This window comes from Cibotium barometz, chromosome 46, assembly GCF_041138505.1.
Source record: "Cibotium barometz isolate CiBa-2024 chromosome 46, ASM4113850v1, whole genome shotgun sequence".
NCBI lineage: Eukaryota > Viridiplantae > Streptophyta > Polypodiopsida > Cyatheales > Cibotiaceae > Cibotium > Cibotium barometz.
Window position 1 is genome coordinate 38385189 of NC_141091.1, and position 20123 is coordinate 38405311.

Genomic DNA, 20123 nt, shown 5'->3' on the forward strand with positions numbered 1-20123 from the left:
ATCCTGGGCATAGGAAACTTGTTCTTGATAGTGAGTTTGTTTAATGCCCTGTAGTCTACACAAAGGCGTGCAGACTTGTCCTTCTTTTGGACAAATGGGATAGGTGCAGCAAATGGGGAGGAAGAAGGCCGAATGAATCCGGCTCGGAGAAGCTCAGATAACTGCTTTTCCAACTCGCCCTCTAAAGTCTTGGAAAGACGATAGGGAAACCTGCTAGGAGGGTCTGATCCAGGGACCAAATCAATGTGATGGTCCTCAAGGCGAGAGGGTGGGAGACTGGGTGGGAGATCATCCCTAAGCATAATGTCCTGGTGTCTGGATAGGAGGTCTGCTAACTGAGGGACTGAAGATGTAATGGATGCTACTAATGAGGGAGGGGCTGTTTGAGCACGAACATAAAGAAGTGCTCCTTCTGCTCCCTTGCGGATAGCTCGTCGGGCCTGGAGATGCGAAATCGATGGGATGCCAAGAATGCTTCTATCCCCCCGAATCATGACACGCTCAAGAAAACCTTTACAAATAGTAAAAGTGTCCTGCCCCCAATTGGGAATAGGCTCATACTGACGGAACCACTGAATTCCTAAGATCATGTCACACCCTAACAGAGGGGAGACGATGAAATCTCGTTGAAATGAGGCCTTCTGAACTTCAAAGGCAAACTGCTGTGCCTTCTGGGAAATGTGGGTGCGAAGACCAGGTGTAAACCCGTCCACATCCAGATGATATGGGACTAAAGTGCAGTTCAATTTATTAGCCAACTGGGGAGAGATGGCGTCTTCAGAACTGCCCATATCAAAAAGGACTACAAACTGTCGGCCCTGGGCAGAGCCATAAGCTCGGATGAGGCTCTTCTGAGCAGCATCGCTCTCACCCTCCTGCTTAGCATCAAATACCACGGATGGCATAGGATGCATGGAAGGTAAAAGTTGAACTGCATTTGAGGTAGTAGGCGGGGCTGGAGGAGCTGGGGAAGCTGTGGCAACTGTGGCAGAAGGGGCTTTGGCAGCTTGTGCCGCTTGCCATTTGTGGCAATCCTTCTTACCATGCCCTATAATATGACAGAAAAAACATCTATTTTCTCACTGGTACTTCTTTTGCTCCTCTGGAGGAAGATAACCTCCAGTAATGCCTGCTTTAGCCTTTTCATCAGGGGTTTTCTTAGGTTCTTTATCCTTCTTACCCCCTGAACTAGAGCTATTACTGCTGTCCTTCTTAGCATCTTTAGAAGATGCGTTACCTTTCCCTGTCTGTGCAGCTGATTGCTGCTGCTGGGGTTTGGTACTGGACTGAGATGCCTGCTTGGGCTTGCCCCCGTTGAGCTTCATTTCTTCATTCTAAGCGAGAGTCAGAGCCCGGTCATATGTACTTGGTTCAAAGTTACGAACTGTGAACCGAATGTTGGAGTCCAATCCACGAATGAATTGCTCCATCTTGGCCTGCTCAGATAACCCTAACTGCTGTGCTAAAGTAATAACCTTACCGGAAAACTGAAGCACTGGGGAACCGTTCTGTCTGAGTCCATAGAACTCGTCTTTCAGACCGGTCATGTACTGGGGCGGGAGAAATCTGGTCTTCAGGTCATGGACAAAGATGTCCCAGTCAAAGGCTGTGACACCTGTGGCCTGGTCTGTATGAATACTAGACCAATGCTGCCACCAAGTGACTGCCTCACCAGTGAGATGGGGAGCCGCTAAGTGGACTTTGTCTTGTGGGTCTGTGATCCTAGCTAATGGAAAATGAGCATTAAACTGATGAATAAATTGATTAACTGAAGAATGATCACACTTACCATCATACTTGCTGAAATTCGGTTGACTGCGAATGATGGTGGTTGATGCTGCTGTGCGGGATGCTGGCTGGTGACACCTATGACTGGGGAGACTGAGGAGAGCTGCTGATACCTCAAGTGTATGGCCTCCTTTTCCCGTTGGTGTTCGAGTAACATACGTTCTCGATCAAGCTCACGTTGGTGTTCCCGAGCGGCGAGTTCAGCCTGACGCCGATCTTCGTCGATCCTGCGTTGGGCTTCCTCATACTCCCGTCTTTCTTCTTTTTCTCTTCTCCTTCGGGCCTCGTCCTCTCTCCTTTGTTGTTCCATCTGAAAGAAGAGGGAGATGTAGTCGGGTGCTGCTGGAGGTGTAGAAGGACGTGCTGCTGCTGCCTCCAAGAGTTGGAGACGCTCCATGAGTAGCTGGTTCTGAGCTCTAAGAAGAGCTATCGTGTCTGCTGTAGGCAGAAGAACAAGGTCTCCTTCGGGGAAGACGTCTTCCGCTGATGAGTACTCTCTCCTGTAGACATGATGCTGAAGTCGGTGGTCGTGCCGGAACGCAATCTAACCATCCGAGGATGCCCCCACGCTAGGATACGGTGTGTGTGGACTATCTGAATCTGATACCAATGTGATATGCAGCGGAAGTCTTTGTATTGGTTGATCCTGTCACACAATATGCTCACACCGTCTTCTGTATCCTGAGTTTCGTGAGTTTAGCAATCCATTTCATTACTTCAAACTTTAAAGAGATGAGAGAGAGATAGATGAGAACTGTACACCAGATGGGGTCCCGAATTACCCACTGAAGGGCCCCCTATCCCGATAACGAGATAGTATTTGCTTTATTACTTTAGAGAGAATGACTTTGGACTGTAGATAAGCCGAACGCAAGATCTCGGAGGATCGGAGAGCGGCTGATCTGTGCACTGCTGTAGAAACACCTCAATGACTTGATCTTGAGCCTATGCACTCTTCCCAAGGGCATGAGGAAGGGCTGCACACCTGAGGCTCAAAGAAGAAGAAGGTGGACTGTTCTACACACTGTTAGAATGCTGAAAACACATATGAATGCTGAGTTACCTTCACCAGATGACTGCTGAATGTGTTGATGATGCATAGAAGGCTGGACACTGATGCAAACAACAGTTTCAGGGCTGGAAACTGCTGTACACTGCTGATTCAGGGCTGGATACTGCTGTGGACAGAAACGCGGGCCTGTAGGAGTGTTGATGGACTGAAACGCAGCAGTTTTGGGGCTGCTGGACAGAAGCTGCAGGGTACTGAGGCTGCTGGACAGAAAACGCAGAGGTCTTCTGCTGCTGGACAGAAAACGCAGGTGTCTGGAGGCTGCAAACTGGCGTTGAACTGAAGATGAACTGTGGACTGAATCAGGGCCTGAACTGAGTGCTGAATTCAGGGCTGAATGAGACTGAAGGCAAGCACCTAGGGCTGGGCTGAAGCTATGGATCTCAAGGGCTGGAGAAGAAAGCTTATGGGCACTAGGGTTGGATTAGTCTTGGGCTGAAAGCAAGAAAGAGGAGAGCTCTTAGCACAATGAAGACTGAATGAGGAAAAGAGGCTCTAGGCAAGCCTATTTATACTAACTGGAGGTTGGTCATTTAATAAAGTTAATATTTATAAATGCCCAATAATGCAAATAATGATAAATAAATACTAATAAATATGGGAAAAATACCAGATAAATCCCAGTAAATTCCCTAAGGCTTTGGGGATGTTTTAAATGATGCACAGGCATATGTATGCATATTATGCAAGATGCAGAGTGCGTTCTGATGCAAACCCTAAGGCTTCTACTGACTCTACATGCATGAATGATTCTCTCCAAGTGGGTTAAGGGACTTGACTGACTGACTGACCCACTAAGGCTGAGGAATGACCTACGTAGCTCGTGCCTGACTTATCCTGGACTGAGGATGTACAATGGGGTCACGGCGTACGACAAATATCATCCTATTGGGTTCTAAAACTGTACAACTGCTGCACTTCTGATGATGAGCCATCTTGTCACCATGCACTGAGTGCAGAGTGCATGTGACAGAGAGAGAACAAAAAAGCATGGTTTTTTGTTGAAGAGAAAGAGAGAGAGAGAGAGAGAGAGAGAGAGAGAGAGAGAGAGAGAGAAAGAAAGAGAGATATATTAACGTCTACGAGAGGCCAAAGTCGGCCTATGAGACAAAAAATAATACACTATGTTCTTCCGGTCATCGGAAGAAAAGAAAGAAAAGAAAAAGTGTGCATGTGTTTGGATACAACTATGAATCATCATGGATCGGTGGAGCCCATATACAAACAATATAAGGGGGGGTGGGGATGTGGATGGAGTGTGAAGGCAAGATGCATCTCTATATGCAGAAGGGGTAGTACAAGCATGCTATGCAGATCTATGTCTAACTCCATCCAGTGCCATAAGAGGGATATAAGATATCATACATCGCCGATGCTGAGGCTGTGAATGGCGTGAACATGTACCCTGAGTCTGAATGAAAGCGAGCTAGCCTCTCCTGTGTCTCCATCTGGTGTCTCATTTGGATAGCTGCTATCTCTCGGTGACGGAGTCGGGGTGCTCTATGTCCAGTCTGTCTAGGTCTCCACCTGGCTCTCAATTCCTCTACTCTCTGTGCGGTCACCCCACGTGGTACATCAGCTGGCACTGGCATAGCTCTCTGGAAGAAATCTATGAGCTGGGACTGTCTCCCACCCCTAGTGGGAGCGGGTGTCTGGAGGAGTCTCTCTCGAGAACTATGAAGCTCTAGTAGTAGTCTGCCAAGCTGTCGCTGGTCCGAGACCTCCATCAACTGATGTAGAGAGAGAGAGAGAGAGGTTAGCCAACTATGGTATGTGCAGTCGGGTGCTGCTGGCCGGAGCTTGCACACGTGCTGTGGGTGCAGGCGAATAGACTGGCATCACCTGTGCGTAGGCCGGCAGGCGGCCAAGCGTACGCAAGCAGGCAGGTTCCGTACGCAGGCATGCAGCCAAGCAGGCAGGTAGCCGTGCGCAGGCCGCAACGCCTATGCGCAGGCGGCCACACCTTTTCGCAGGCAGCAAGGCACATGCACAGGCGACGGTGACTTCAGGCCCACGCCGGAAACATGTGGCGCGGAATTCAGGTGGGCGAAAAAAAAACCGTAAAAGCATACCAACGTCGAATTGAGCTTTTGTTTTTTTTTTGAGAAAAAAAAAACAAAACAAAACATACGCTTGCTTTCATTTTTTTTTATGGATTAAACCTTATTAAAGAGTTTAAAGTCCCACTTAATGCTTAAGGGTGTTTTTTTTTTAAGAAAACAGAATATGTATATACAGCTTTTGTGTTTAAAATATATATATATTTATTTATTTATTTATTTATTTATTTATTTATTTATTTATTTTTAAACACAAAAGCAAAAGCTCAAGATTGCTTTTGGGGAAGCCTATATAAATCCCTTAAGCGGGCTTCTTGCCACACATCTCTCAAGTTCTCAAGCTCTCAAGCTCTCAAGTTCTCTAGCACTTTTCTTGTGCAAGATTGAATTTTCTCTCCCCTAGCCCTCTTCAAGATGTCGACCCAAGAATCCGAGTTGGAGCCCCTTATCGAACCCAAAGGCCTGCCGGCTACGGAAGACACCGATGCCAATCTTTTTGATGATTATGTGTCAAAATCAAATTTCCAAGAGTTTAAAGTTGCTATTGAAGCTTCTTCTTCGGAACGTCAAGCACAAATCGCCGCGCAGATGTAGGCTTTGCAGAACTGCATCTCTCTTTTGACCACTACCCTATCTACTCTTTCGGGTATGGATACCTTGGCCTTTGCTTTAGGCCCCAACATTACTCCGGAACAGTTCGGGGGCGAGCAAAAGCAGCGTACCAAGGAGATAGTGGACACTTGGCTACATAAGTGGCAAGTCCATTTTCAGTTCCATCCATATGACGATGGGAAAAAGATCCAGCTAGCAGAGCAAGTTTCCTCTCAGGCAAAGCTTTGCTTTGGTGAAAGAAACTCAACCCTAAGCCAATGACTTGGACACAATTCGAAGATGTCTTCAAGAAAGAATTCCTCAAGAAAGAGGATGATTATGATGTTGTTGCCCGGTTTACAACTTTGACCATGACCTCGCAACACCTCACTTATGAGGTCTACCTCCAGAAATTTAGAGACTTGCAGATGAAAGCTACGAAGATGTATACCACAACTCTTTTGGGGTTCTTTGTAGCCGGTTTACCCGACTCATACCGTTTACACGTTAAAAATAACAAATGCAAAACTTTGGACGAGGCCATTCATTTAGCTCGTATCTATGATGATACAATGGTCTCTTCCAAGTCTAAACCCGTTACCGAGCAGGGGAACAAGCACAAAAGAAAGTTCTCCGCACCAATGGCTAACACGACTGAAGGAAAGTCTTCGGACCAACCTTCGAAGAATTCAAGTTCGACACCAGCGAAGAAGAAACGTCTCCTTAAAGCTTTGAAGCTCGCTGCTCAAGAAGAAGGGGCGTTGCTTCATCTGCGAAGAAAAAGGACACATGCGTAACGAGTGTCCGAAGCAAAAGGGTGCAAAGACCAACGCAAGATCCAAGCCAAAGGCAACTAACCAGTTGTCTTTGACAGGCACGTCAATTACTGTACTTTCTCGCCCTAGTACATGTTCTGATTGTTTGTTCGTTTTTGGCTTAAATGATCTTCTCCGAGTTTATGGAGAAGTGAATGGCCATAGAATCCACATTCTTCTAGACCCTGGCAGCTCACACAACTTTGTTAACTACAAACTTATGCAGAAATTGGGTCTTGATACGACACCCAGCGATCATACCTATAAGGCTGCGGGTCGGCAAGTATGGGATCGAAAGGTGGAGATGCTACCAATCCGGATTCAGGACTACAAAGATACTCTGGAATGCTATATTATGCACCTAGAACATGTAGACTTGTTATTAGGAATTGAGTGGTTTAAGACTCTTCAAGTCCAGATAGATTGGTCTAGTCATATTTTTTCTTTTCAACATAGGAACACCCAGTATAGTATTTTAGGTGATTTTATACATCCCTCTCAGAGACCTCTTGTAAATACAGTTGAATTTGGAAATATAATGGATTCGTCTTTGTATACCGCTTTCCATTGTGCATTGATCCCACTTTCTTCATTTCTCATACCTTCTATGGATGTCAATGAATTAAGTGTATTTGAAAGCAAAGAATTACAGAAGATACTTGATTCATTTCAAGATGTATTTCCTAAGGAACTGCCATCGGGCCTACCACCTGAAAGGGAAGTAGATCATCGTATTGACTTGATCCCTGGTGCTCATCCTATTAGTATTCCACCTTACAGGATGAGCCAAGCTAAGGAAGATGAGTTGGCTAAACAACTCGAAGATTATTTGAGGATGGGCCAGATCCGTCCAAGTAAATCACCTTGGGGTGCACCTGTGTTGCTTAGGAGAAAGAAGGAAAACACCTGGAGAATGTGTATAGATTACAAGAGATTGAACAAGCTGACAATTAAGAACCGTTATCCTCTCCCTAGATCAGATGACCTGATCGACCGGTTAGCAGGAGCGAAATATTTCACGAAGATAGATTTACGTACTGGCTATCACCAGATACGTATTCATGAAAGGCATGTCAAACGAACTGCCTTTTGGACTAGGTATGGCCATTACGAGTTTCTCGTATTACCTTTTGGGTTAACCAATGCTCCAGCCACTTTCCAGCAAATGATGAACGATCTTTTTCGTGAACATTTAGGGAAATTTGTGGTTGTGTTCTTGGATGATATTTTGATATATAGTCGTACTCTTGAGGATCATGTTAGACACCTCACGATTGTCTTATCTATTTTAAGACAGAATCGACTATATGCTAAGTTAAGTAAATGTGAGTTTTTTATGACAGACATCATTTACTTGGGACACAAGATCACTACAGATGGATTGAGCATTGACTATGACCGAGTTCAGAAGGTTCTGGATTGGCCTATACCACGAACAGTGAAACAACTTCGTTCTTTTCTCGGTTTTGTTGTTTTTCTACGGAAATCTGTACGGGAGTACTCTCAGCTCACACTACCGATGACCGACTTGTTGAAAGGTCGTGGACGTAAGTCAAATCAGCCTATCACTTGGAATCACGATTTAGATATGGCCTTCCGACTTTTGAAAGATAAAGTCAAGGAAGCACCTATCTTAGCATTACCAGTGTCATGTGCATGATCAATGCCATGGACAATCTTCAGACGCTGATCCAGAAGAGCCAGCCAGATAAAGACTATGAACCAGATAGGATCAGAGATTGGAGCATAGGTGCTTTGGGCAGTGTGGAGCAAGGCTTGGGGAACAAGAAGAGGATGCTGTCGGCTGCATGAAAAGGGTACTGTCGGCTGCTTCCAGGAGGGGTCGGCTGTACCAGAAACCTGTTAGAAGTCATCTCCTGTCCAGTTTTATACACCAGGGCCTTTGTTGTGGGTGTGCCCGCCCTTATGAGGTGTTTTCCCATTTTTCCCCACTCTCCGCATTTTTCCCCTATTTTTTCCCATTTTTCTGAGGCTTGGGAGGGCTGCCAGAGGGTGCCAGGAGCAGTACAGTGCTGGCCGACTGGATGTTTATCAGTCGTGGGCACTCTTACTGCTGGCCAACTGGTTTTGATCAGGTTTTGGCACCAGATAGCTGGCCGACTGCATTTATGCAGTCGTGGGTCTTTTTTATCAGTCGTGGGCACTCCTGATGCTGGCCGACTGCCCTCTAGGGGGGTATATATAGGACCCCAGCCCCCATACCTCATTTGTATCATTCCTCGGGATCTTCTTGTGTATATAGAGCAGAGTTACACGCCTACACCTGTCTCTCTCTTGTGCTGTTTTTCTGCCTGCGTTTTTGCTTTTGCTCTTGTGTTCCCAGATTTGGTCATCATCTCCGCTGCATATTCTGACATGGTATCAGAGCCCTAGGCTCTAGATAGGTCTTGGGATTTGTGTGAGCAAGAGGGGGACTGTTTTGTGGCTGATTGGTGGACTGTTTTGGGCTGATCGGGAAGAGGAGAAGCAAGAGGAAGACGGGCTGATTTGCTGGACAGCCACTTGCAGGTATCAGTTCTTCTTTGTTCCCACCCACCCACCCTTTTCAGAGTACATCCCCGCTATGGCAGATCTGTTTGAGATGGCCGAGAGACATGTGAAGATCCCGACACTCCCCACATTCCCGGTGGACCGTCAGTTGGACGGGAGCAACTACGGCATATGGAAGGTGAAGATGGAATCCGTTCTGGAGTCTTACGACCTCGCCGATTTCGTCGTTGTTGGTGTTCCACGGCCGGAAGTAGAGGAAGGGGAGTTACCGTCAACCCGAAAGGACCGGGAGGCCCAGACACAGATGTGGGATCGTGTCAACGCCAGGGTCCGTTCGTTTATTTTCCTCAACTGCACACCACAGGTAATCAATCATGTAAAGCACATGACGCTGGCCAGAGGTATATGGCAGCATTTGGCCTCACTTTACAACAGGGTATCGCCCATGAAGAGGATTTCCTTGGAAGTACAGATGCGGGTTATGAGCCCTGCAAAGTCGTCGACGATGCGGGAGCATATTAACAAGCTGCAGGCTCTTCAGCAGGAGGTTCTTCAGGCTGGGAAGGAGATATCGTCAGAGGACATGGCCATAACGTTGCTGTCACATTTGCCCTCTTCGTACTCAGCATTTTACTCCTCTTTGATTACCAGTGGTAGGCTCAGCACCATCACGTGGGAGGAGCTTGTGCCCATGGTCCTGGACCAGGAGGAACGATTCACGAACCCTCCTCAGGGTGGAGGTTCAGAGGCCTTAACTGGCCAACGGTCGAAAGGCCGTAACACGGGCAAGGGGAAGGCTTCATCGGAGAAGTCTTCTGAGAAGATGTCTGTTAGTGACCGCGAGAAACTGAAGGCAGAGAGGACCTGTAATGATTGTGGCGAGAAAGGCCACTACTGGAGGCAGTGTCCCAAGCGGAAGACCGAGAAGGGTGAAGACTCCTCAGCAGCAATCATGAAGACTCCGGCTTTTGTGCACCTGGAGGTGATGGACACCGATGCTTCATTTTCTTCAGGCAGGGAGGAGATTGGAGGATTCTCCGCAACGGATACTCAGGAGTGGATTCTCGATAGTGGTGCTTCCAGGCACATGACTCCTTCCCGTTCCGGTTTACAGGATCTCTGCAGGCTTTCTGGTCATATTCTTACTGGGGATACGTCCACTATCCCAATTCACAGTGAGGGCAGGATGGAGATAGTTCCCGATGGCAGAGGGGGGAAGCATTCCTCCCAGGTGTTGTATGTTCCGGCACTTGGTTTTCATCTGTTGTCAGTGCATCAGGTTTGCAAGACTGGCGTACGGGTGGAGTTTGATGAGCATTTTGTTGCTCTCAGGGACAAAGCAACAGGCCAAGTGGTTTGGGAAGGTGGAGTGGAGAATGGAGTTTACAGGCTTTCAGCACTCTCTCTCCCAGGTCCTCAGGATTGTGATGAGTGGCAGTCTGGTAATGGCTACTCAAGTGTGGATACGCTGCAGGTGCGAGCTTTCCGAGACCAGATGGTGGATAGCTTGCCAGTAGATGGCAGCAGTTGGCAGGAACTTTCCAGTACTGAGGTTGGTAGTTCTTGTGTTCGTGAGTCAGAGGAAGCTGAACAGGTCACTTATGCTCTGATGTCTCGTAGTGTTCGGGACATAGAACTTCCAGTAGTTGAGGATGTTCTTTCCACGAGGACCTTTCGGAAAGCCAGGCAGGTAGCAGGTGCTTACTTGCAGAAGGAGGTGGTTTCTCCAGGCTTTATGGTTCCAGATTCAGAGGGGGTGGTTGACAGGTTTCATCAGGTTTCCAGGACTTGCTTGTGCACCGTAAACAGGTGTTGATCCTTGTGAGCAGTGTGATGTCTCTGAGATTCAGAAGCTGTATGGTTCATGGATCTGGTTGATGGACACCGGATTGGACGGGAGCTTCCTGATGAGGCAGTTGAGCTGGTTGCAGATGTCTCTTTGTGAGGCAGGATTGCGTTTCCTGTGGTTTCTACAGCATGCGAAGGATCATGGACTCTTGTACACAGGAGGGGGATTGTTGGATGGAGTCCGACTCCGTGGGTGGAGTGACTCAGTTTGGGGAGGAGATCCGGACATGAGGGGATCTACTTCAGGCCCAGGAGCAGTTTTACGGAGCAGGAGGAGGTTACATTGCAGGTTTGGGCTTCCACTGGAGGAACCCATGGTCATCCCGAGGCACTTTGTTCGTGAACAGATCGTTTTGCTGATGACATCTTGCTGGAGTTCTGTTCGACGGAGGACAGTACGGTGGACCTCTTCACGAAGTCGCTCTCTCAGGATTTGCTCAGGCGGCACCCCAACTCCCAGTGGTTGGTTACACAGCCAGGAGCTGAGAGGGGGTGTTAGAAGTCATCTCCTGTCCATTTTTATACACCAGGGCCTTTGTTGTGGGTGTGCCCGCCCTTATGAGGTGTTTTCCCATTTTTCCCCACTCTCCGCATTTTTCCCCTATTTTTTCCCATTTTTCTGAGGCTTGGGAGGGCTGCCAGAGGGTGCCAGGAGCAGTACAGTGCTGGCCGACTGGATGTTTATCAGTCGTGGGCACTCTTACTGCTGGCCGACTGGTTTTGATCAAGTTTTGGCACCAGATAGCTGGCCGACTGCATTTATGCAGTCGTGGGTCTTTTTTATCAGTCGTGGGCACTCCTGATGCTGGCCGACTGCCCTCTAGGGGGGTATATATAGGACCCCAGCCCCCATACCTCATTTGTATCATTCCTCGGGATCTTCTTGTGTATATAGAGCAGAGTTACACGCCTACACCTGTCTCTCTCTTGTGCTGTTTTTCTGCCTGCGTTTTTGCTTTTGCTCTTGTGTTCCCAGATTTGTTCATCATCTCCGCTGCATATTCTGACAAAACCAAGGCGGCTGAAGGGGCATCCAGATATGGCAAAGGGACTACAAGCGCATCAAAACATGATTTATTTGTCCAATCAACTGGCCGACCAGCAATCGGCCAGTTCTCCATAAAGTCAAAAGAACTATAAATAGCACAAAAGGCTCCTTGAAAGATTCATTCATTCCACTAGGGAATGGGTCATTAGGAGTCCCATAGGGGGACAGAATTTTGGGTGTTATCACCTTTTCTATAAGGCAACCTATGGCTGTAGACAAGTACTTTTTTGTACTATATGAATATACTGAATTTTCCAGCACATCTTTCTCTCTCTCTACTCTCTCTCTCTCTCTATCTGCGTTTTGCATCAGATGGTTTTCCAGTAGTGTTTAGGGCTGAAAGAAGACTCCCAGAGCTTCCGCGCGTTACATTGGTATCAAAGCATCAGGCTCAGCAAAGCTAAACACTGATTTAGTCCCATATGACGGTGTACACGTCCAAGGTACATGAAAGTACACGGATACGAAGCCCAAGGCAAGGAACACAAAATCGGGAAGAGCTCCCAGAAGGTTTGTTGGTGGTGTTCCACATAGCCAAAGGGGATGGCAGTCCTGTGAGCCAGATAGGTTCTCGGGGAACGGTCCCAAGGGAGGTTTATCCTCCAAGGGTGATGTGAGAGTGCCAGACTCATTTCTCAGGAATGAAGACCAAGACGGTGTTCAAAGTCAGGGCAGGAATGGATTGTGGACTTGATGGAACCAGATGCATAGATCTTAGTCTATGACAAAGTAGTTTGGAGACCGGGCCGGGCTTTCAGAGAAAAGGGTTGCCAGGGATGGATGGATGACAGAGGGACTTCGGGAAAAAGTATGGGATGATGACAGTCATCCAAGAACAGGTTGGAAGCCCGTCATCAAGTTTAGCAAAGGGGGATGTCATGTGCATGATCAATGCCATGGACAATCTTCAGACGCTGATCCAGAAGAGGCAGCCAGATAAAGACTATGAACCAGATAGGATCAGAGATTGGAGCACAGGTGCTTTGGGCACTGTGGAGCAAGGCTTGGGGAAAACAAAAGGGGATGTTGTCGGCTGCATGAAAAGGGGACTGTCGGCTGCTTCCAAGAGGGGTCGGCTGTACCAGAAACCAAGGCGGCTGAAGGGGCATCCAGATATGGCAAAGGGACTACAAGCGCATCAAAACATGATTTATTTGTCCAATCAACTGGCCAACCAGCAACCGGCCAGTTCTCCATAAAGTCAAAAGAACTATAAATAGCACAAGAGACTCCTTGAAAGATTCATTCATTCCACTAGGGAATGGGTCATTAGGAGTCCCATAGAGGGACAGAATTTTGGGTGTTATCACCTTTTCTTCAAGGCAGCCTATGGCTGTAGACAAGTACTTTTTTGTACTATATGAATATACTGAATTTTCCAACACATCTGTCTCTCTCTCTACTCTCTCTCTATATCTGCGTTTTGCATCAGATGGTTTTCCAGTAGTATTTAGGGCTGAAAGAAGACTCCCAGAGCTTCCGCGCGTTACATTTCGATCCTAGATGGCCTTATAGACAAGTACCTTTTTGTACTATATGAATATACTAAATTTTCCAGCACATCTCTCTCTCTACTCGCTCTCTATATTTGCGTTTTGCATCAGATGGTTTTCCAGTAGTATTTAGGACTAAAAGAAGACTCCCAGAGCTTCCGCGCGTTACATTTCGATCCTAGTCTTGAAACTGATGCCAGTGACTATGCCATCGGGGCTGCTTTATTTTAAGATGGTAGACCTGTTGCTTTTAAAAGTAAAAAGCTAGACGACACTCAATCTCGTTGGCCAACCCTTGAGAAGGAGCTTTATGCTGTGATTCACGCTCTCAAGGTTTGGAGACATTATTTATATGGCTCCAAGTTTGTGGTATTGACTGATCATCAGTCAATCAAGTATGTGTGTGATGCGGATGATTTGAGAGGAAGGAAAGCTCGTTGGGCTGAGTTAATGCAAGATTTTGATTTTGAGATTCGTTATCGAAAAGGGTCCATGAATAGTGTTGCAGATGCACTTAGTCGAATTAGAGAGGTGAATACTTTGTCGTTCACCGAGATTTCTACTGACTTATTTCACTCATTGAGAGGGCTTCGCAGGACTGATAGTTATTTTGGTCCATTTTGGCAGAAGATCCAGGACGGGAGCTCATTGATTGACCAAGACTCGATGACTGAACAGCCTACCATTTAGGCTACAGGAGGCCAGTGGATGATTCGGAATGGTTTACTATTCCGTTATGACAAAAATTGTGTACCACAGATCCCGGACATTAGGTCCAAGATTCTTAAGGAGTGTCACGACGCCCCTTTTGCTGGACACCCTGGGGTACACAGGACACTATCGTTAGTGAAACACACTTTTTATTGGCCAAAGATGAAAGGGTATGTAGAAGATTATGTTCTCAAGTGTCAAATTTGTCAAGCAAATAAAGCTGAACGCTTTAGACAGGCTGGGTTGTTGCATCCTTTGCAAATCCCAGGTAATAAATGGGAAAGTATTTCCATGGATTTTATTACCGGATTGCCAAGAACACATCAAGGCCACGATTCTATTTGGGTTATGGTAGATCGCTTGACAAAAATGGCTAGATTTTTACCGATCCGGAAGACTATTACAGCTACGCAATTAACACGACAGTTTATCGAGCAATTGTTTAGACTGTACGGGTTACCGCATGACATAGTCAGTGATAGGGACTCTAAGTTTACGAGTGATTTTTGGAAACTTGTTTTTGAGAAGTTGGAAACAACTTTGAATTTGAGTTCCTCAGATCATCCTCAATCTGATGGCCAGACTGAAAGAGTGAATCAGATTTTGGAGGATATGCTTCCAGCATATGTATCCAAAAGAGAGAGTTCATGGGAGGATTATCTTCCTATGTTAGAATTTGCATATAACAGTACTAAGCATACGAGTACAGGTTTTAGTCCTTTCATGCTTATGTATGGGTTTCGACCTAGATCACCTATTACAGTGGTTTCACAGGACTACAGCATAATGCAGCACGTAATTTTTTGCAAGATATGCAAGAAATGTTACAAGTTGCGAAGGAATCTATTAGAAGTGCTCAAGACCGAGACAGATTTTATTCTAATAGACATCGTTCACCCAGAGAGTTCTTTGAAGGAACGATGGTATATTTGCGAGATCCGAAAGATTCCGAGACTTTACGGACAGGTCGATCTCCGAAATTATCCCCTAGATACTGTGGACCATTTCGTATTACACGACAGATTGGTTCAGTCGCATATGAATTAGATTTGCCTTCTCATGTGAAAGTTCATCCTGTATTTCATGTCAGTAGACTTAAGGAAGTACTGGGTGAAACAGACCAGTTAGTTACTCCTCAAGAAATTATAGATGTCGAGGACATGATATTTGTTCCACACGAACCTGAAAAGATTCTTGGATTTCGTGAAAGAAGATTGCGTAATACGCTTATCACGGAATACAAGATCAAGTGGAAGGATCGTGTTGAGGAGGACGCTACATGGGAGACATTGACTACTCTTCAGAGAGCTTACCCTGGCTTTTTAGTGAGCTCACGAGTGAGCTCTTAGAGGAAGGGAGTATGTCATGTGCATAGTGTGTATCTACCGTGTGCTACACGCACACAAGACTAGCTTCCAGGTTTAGGGAAGCTTGGAGCTAGGCAGGCTGATTGGCGAGCTGAGTTAGGGATAGACTAACAGGCGGGCACCCAAGTATGGACGGGCAGACGCCCAAGTGTGGACGCCGGATGATCGGCCAAGAACCTATAAAAGGGTGGCCAAGGTTAGTCATTAGTCACGTAGAGTCTCGCATGATCTGTGAGAGCTCTATGGTCTGGAGCCTTGATCTAGTGCAGACGTGCACCTGCTTTATGCAGCCAAGGCCGGCAGCAATCTCGAGGCCCGCGAGGGTAGCGTCGTGGCGGTATGGGACGTCACGAGGTAGAGATTGGTCGGTACTTAGCTCAACTCGTGGCTCGGTGGGAACAACCAAGTCTTGTGGGCTTGCCCACGGCTGTCGAGGTTGGGAGGTGAGTCAGGCTTGCACCCCCTCCTTGTTTGTTTGGTTTGTTCGCACATTTCGAGTCTCGTACCAGGAGCGTTCTACGAGGAGATCCTATGGGGTTTTGACACTGCCCTTCATGTAGACCAGGCTCAAAGAGCCTTATGGGGTGGCCCATACGGCTGCCCCCTAGCCTACAACTCTACATACCAAAGGTATGATTCTGGCTCCTTAAGATGGCGTCCCACACAAAGCCCAGTACACCTCTACAACATTCAAGAGGGTGGCATTGCTCCATGTGTAGACACTGCACACCTGACCATGACCATGTACGAGACTTGTACACCTGACCATGACACTCTAGTGGACTAGGGCTCACAAAAGGCCAGTAACCACTAAGACACTGCCCCTGCTGTACAAATATGGCCACATGGCATCCAACTGTGGGATCATAGTCACAAGGGACGGGGGACGGTGACGGGGGACGGGGACGGGGACGGGACGAGGGACGGCCATAAGTAGGGAACGGGGACGGGGGAGGGAACGGCACTCAAAAAATACTTTTTTTTTTAATTTTTCTACTCTACACTTATTCTACTTTGGAAGTACATTAAAATGAGCATAAATTTACATGGACGGACTCAAATGAGTCAATGACAAAAAAAGTGCTGAAGACTAGAGGCTAGCCGCTAGAGAGACAGTCTATGCAATGTGTTTGAGACAGCACCATATATAGATAGCATGTTCTTACACTACTCTCTCTAAATTTCTGCCGCCGGGGGGATCCAAGGGGGGGCGGCGGCAGCCATTTAGGCCCCCCTTGGCGGGGGAGTTCGGGGGCAGCGCCCCCCAAGCTTGAAACGAACTCAAAATCGTGATGATTTTTTCAATGGTCGGTAGCAAAACATCCTATTATGCACAAAATCAAGAAAAATAGCAACAAGAAGTAACAGCCATAAATGGCTAAAAACGGGCAGGCAGGCGCAACGGCCAAAAACGGCAGGCGCAACGGCTCTCTGCCGTCCCCCGCACAGGCCGTCCCCGACAGCCGTCCCCCGTCCCTGCGCCGTCCCCTGTTTGAAACGCTCGTCGGGGGACGTCCGTCCGTCCCCGTCCGTCCCCGTCCTTGCGCCGTCCCATTTCGGCGTCCCAGCGTTCCTAGACTCCGTCCCCGCCGTCCCCTGTGACTATGTGTGGGATGCACGTTGATAACTACATCTGGCAGTTGTGTTCAGCTTGTAGTTATGCAAGAATGCTGAGATCATCTCCTGGGCTAGATGTGCATGCCTTTATAGGACCTAGGCTGCGCCCGTCTAGGCCCAAGGCTGGCCGACTTGTATTTAGAGCTGGTGATGAGTGTTTTCCCACTTGGAAACGTGTCCCATGGACGCCCTCTACATGGGCCCTTGTCCATGGCCCATGGGCGGTGACATGTTTACACCATACACGAGGGTTACAAGTGTGTGCACGATGGACATCACACTACCTTGTGCAGGATGTGCAATCACATGCACTCTGCGCTATAGTGCATGGTGACAAGATGGCTCATCATAGGTGCTCCATTGTACAACAGTAGACCCCTTTAGGATTTGATATTGTCGTCCCATTGTAATCCTCAGTCCAAGATATGTCAGGCACAAGCTACGTAGGTCATTCCTCAGCCTATCTGTCAGTCAGTCAGTCAAGTCCCTTAACCCAATTGGAGAGAATAATTCGTGCATATAGAGTCAGTAGAAACCTTAGGGTTTGCATCAAAGCATGGTTGCATTTGTATATCATTCATCCCATTTGCACATAGACCATTGCAGAAGGCTTAGAATATTATTCAGCATTTGTCCCATTTTTATTAGCATTTATTCTGGCATTTTTACCATATTATTTCAACATTTATCCCTTTTAGCAAGTCGTGTACCATTTAATGCTACAGTCTACTCGGGATAAGGAAGGCGATGTGAGACTTTATGTGACAGGATCCTTCATCTACACATAATTCCACTGCATGTTACATTGGTATCAGATTCAACTTGTCTACACACTGCATCCTAGCATGAGAGCATCCTTGGATGGTCATACTTCGCTCCGACACGACCACCGACTTCAGTAACATGTCTACAGAGGAGAGTACACATTAGCAGGACAACGTCTCCCTCGAAGAAGACCATGCTCTTCCTCCTACTATAGATACAATAGCTCTCTTTTTTAGCACAAAACTAGCTTCTCATGGAGCATCTCCAACTCTTGGAGGCAACAGTAGCAAAACCCACTCCTCCAATTACCTCCCACTTCATCACCCTCTTCTTTCAAATAGAACAACAAAGATGAGAGGATGAGGCCAGCTAGCGGGAAGAAAAAGCAGACATATGGGACTATGAGGAAGCCCAATGCAGGCTTAAAGAAGACTGGTGTTAGGCTGCACTTGCCACTCGGGAGCACCAACGAGAGCTCGATCAAGAGCGAATGTTACTCGAACACCAACAGGAAAAGGAGGCCTTGCATCTGAAATTTCAGCACACCCTCTCTGTGTGTCCATTTCCCATAACGATGGTTGAGGTTTCTCTTGCCTTTATTAACACAAGGAGCATTACAAACGCTCCTAACTTCTTCTCCAGCCACAATATAATACTGACAAAAGGGATGTAAATCTTCATTCAGCAAGGATGACTGCACATTGTCAAGTCATAAGTAATCCTGTTGAACTATGTTCAGAACTTACAGTTTGGATCCACTATGCACACCATGGCTAGGTCCCTAAATCTACCCATGGATCATATGTAACATCTTTTGCTCTCATAGACTCTAAGGACCTTTTGTAGATGTTAATATAATCTCTCTCTCTCTCTCTTCTAAATAGACACATCTTTTGTAGACGTTAATATAATCTCTCTCTCTCTCTCTCTCTCTCTCTCTCTTCTAAATAGACACATCTTCCTTCTAAAGACGAGCCAAAATGCAGTAGAACGATAGGAAGCACGGTACCGTGCAATTGCAACGAGGGGAAGGCGCATCTACATTCTCGTCGATGTGCACAGCAACTTTCTTGGCTTCCTCCTTCTGGATGCTTGCCTGCAAGCAGGGAGGACAATCCCAGTCATTTTTTCTGCTGTACTCTGACAATAAATTGCGAGCTCTTTTGAAGGAGATATACGAGGATGGCGTCGATGTCGTCCTCCTGATCGAGCTTCTTGTCGTCGCGGCGGGCGCGCTTCTCAGCAGCTTTGGCCGTCTTCCGCTCGGTCTTCTCCTTGCCCTTGCCGGGCTTCTTCTGCTTCTTACCCCCCATTGTTTCTCCTTAAAACCTTCAGCCGCCCTGCGCTAAACACTTCGACCTTGAAAGTATTGTCCAAGTAGTAAGCGTGCGTACGTATATGTGTATTTGTATATGTCTGTGTATTTATATGCACGTAGTTTTTTTAAAAAAAGTATTTATATGCACGTGTATATGTGTGCATGTGTCTATGCGTGACTCTCTCACATAGAGGCATATATGTGTCTCTTTCACATGCATTCTCTCACACTCTCTCACACACTTAGAAACTATATATATCACACACACCTCCCCCCCTCCACACGCATGTGTGATTGTCTGTACATGTGTGTGAATGTGTTTATATATAATAGTATTAATATAATATTATTATATATTTACTATATGTATATTTATTTATATTACATTATAATTATACTTACTATATTGATTTATATTACATTATTATTACACTTACTATATAAATTTTTATTTTCTTATTTTGTATTATTTTATTTATTAATTATATATTTTATATATTTATACTATAATATTATGTAGATTTATCTATTATATTATATTATTTATATATTTATTATATATATGTCTTCACTTTTTTATTTATACTCTTATATATATATATATATATATATATATATAAGTATAGATTTAATATATACATTTATTTATTTAATATCCTTACTTATTATATGTTAACATATTATTATTATATGTATATTTATATTCTATATATATATTATACTTATTTATTCTATATCTTTATTTAAATTTTCTTTTCTCAACATACCCCCACACTCCTCTCTTTCTCCCTATTTCTCTCTCTCTCTCTTTCTCCACTTCCCCAATATGTGGCCTCCACTCTCTCTCTCTCCCCCCACCCCAACAAGTGGCTCCTCCCCTCCCCACCCCTTCTCTCTGTCCTCTTCCAACTGCCACATGTCCCCTCCCCTCCCAAAAACTTCTGTATAATAGATAGTATAGATAGATATATTACACACACACACATTATATATATATATATATATATATATATATATATATATATATATATATATATATATATACACACACACACACACACACACACACACACACACACATATATATATATATATGGGTGTTTTTAAATGTAAATAAAAATA

General features: G+C 46.0%; 1 protein-coding gene across 2 annotated transcripts in view; it reads right to left on the reverse strand.

The window, feature by feature from the left end:
* The window catches only part of LOC147612193 (Galactose oxidase/kelch repeat superfamily protein), a 107115-nt gene extending 88036 nt beyond the window's left edge, over positions 1-19079 (reverse strand). Inside the window, exons 1-2 of one of the 2 annotated variants that reach the window (XM_086784083.1) lie at positions 18862-19079; positions 18693-18779 (exon numbers count right to left, since the gene is read on the reverse strand). In XM_086784083.1, coding sequence (XP_086640209.1) covers positions 18693-18779; positions 18862-18996 — 222 coding nt within the window. In that variant the 5' untranslated portion in view covers positions 18997-19079. Of the gene's footprint in view, positions 1-1789; positions 2273-18692; positions 18780-18861 lie in introns of those variants that run through there. The other variant, XM_086784082.1, reaches the window with a different exon arrangement.
* Between the last annotated feature and the right edge of the window lie 1044 nt (positions 19080-20123).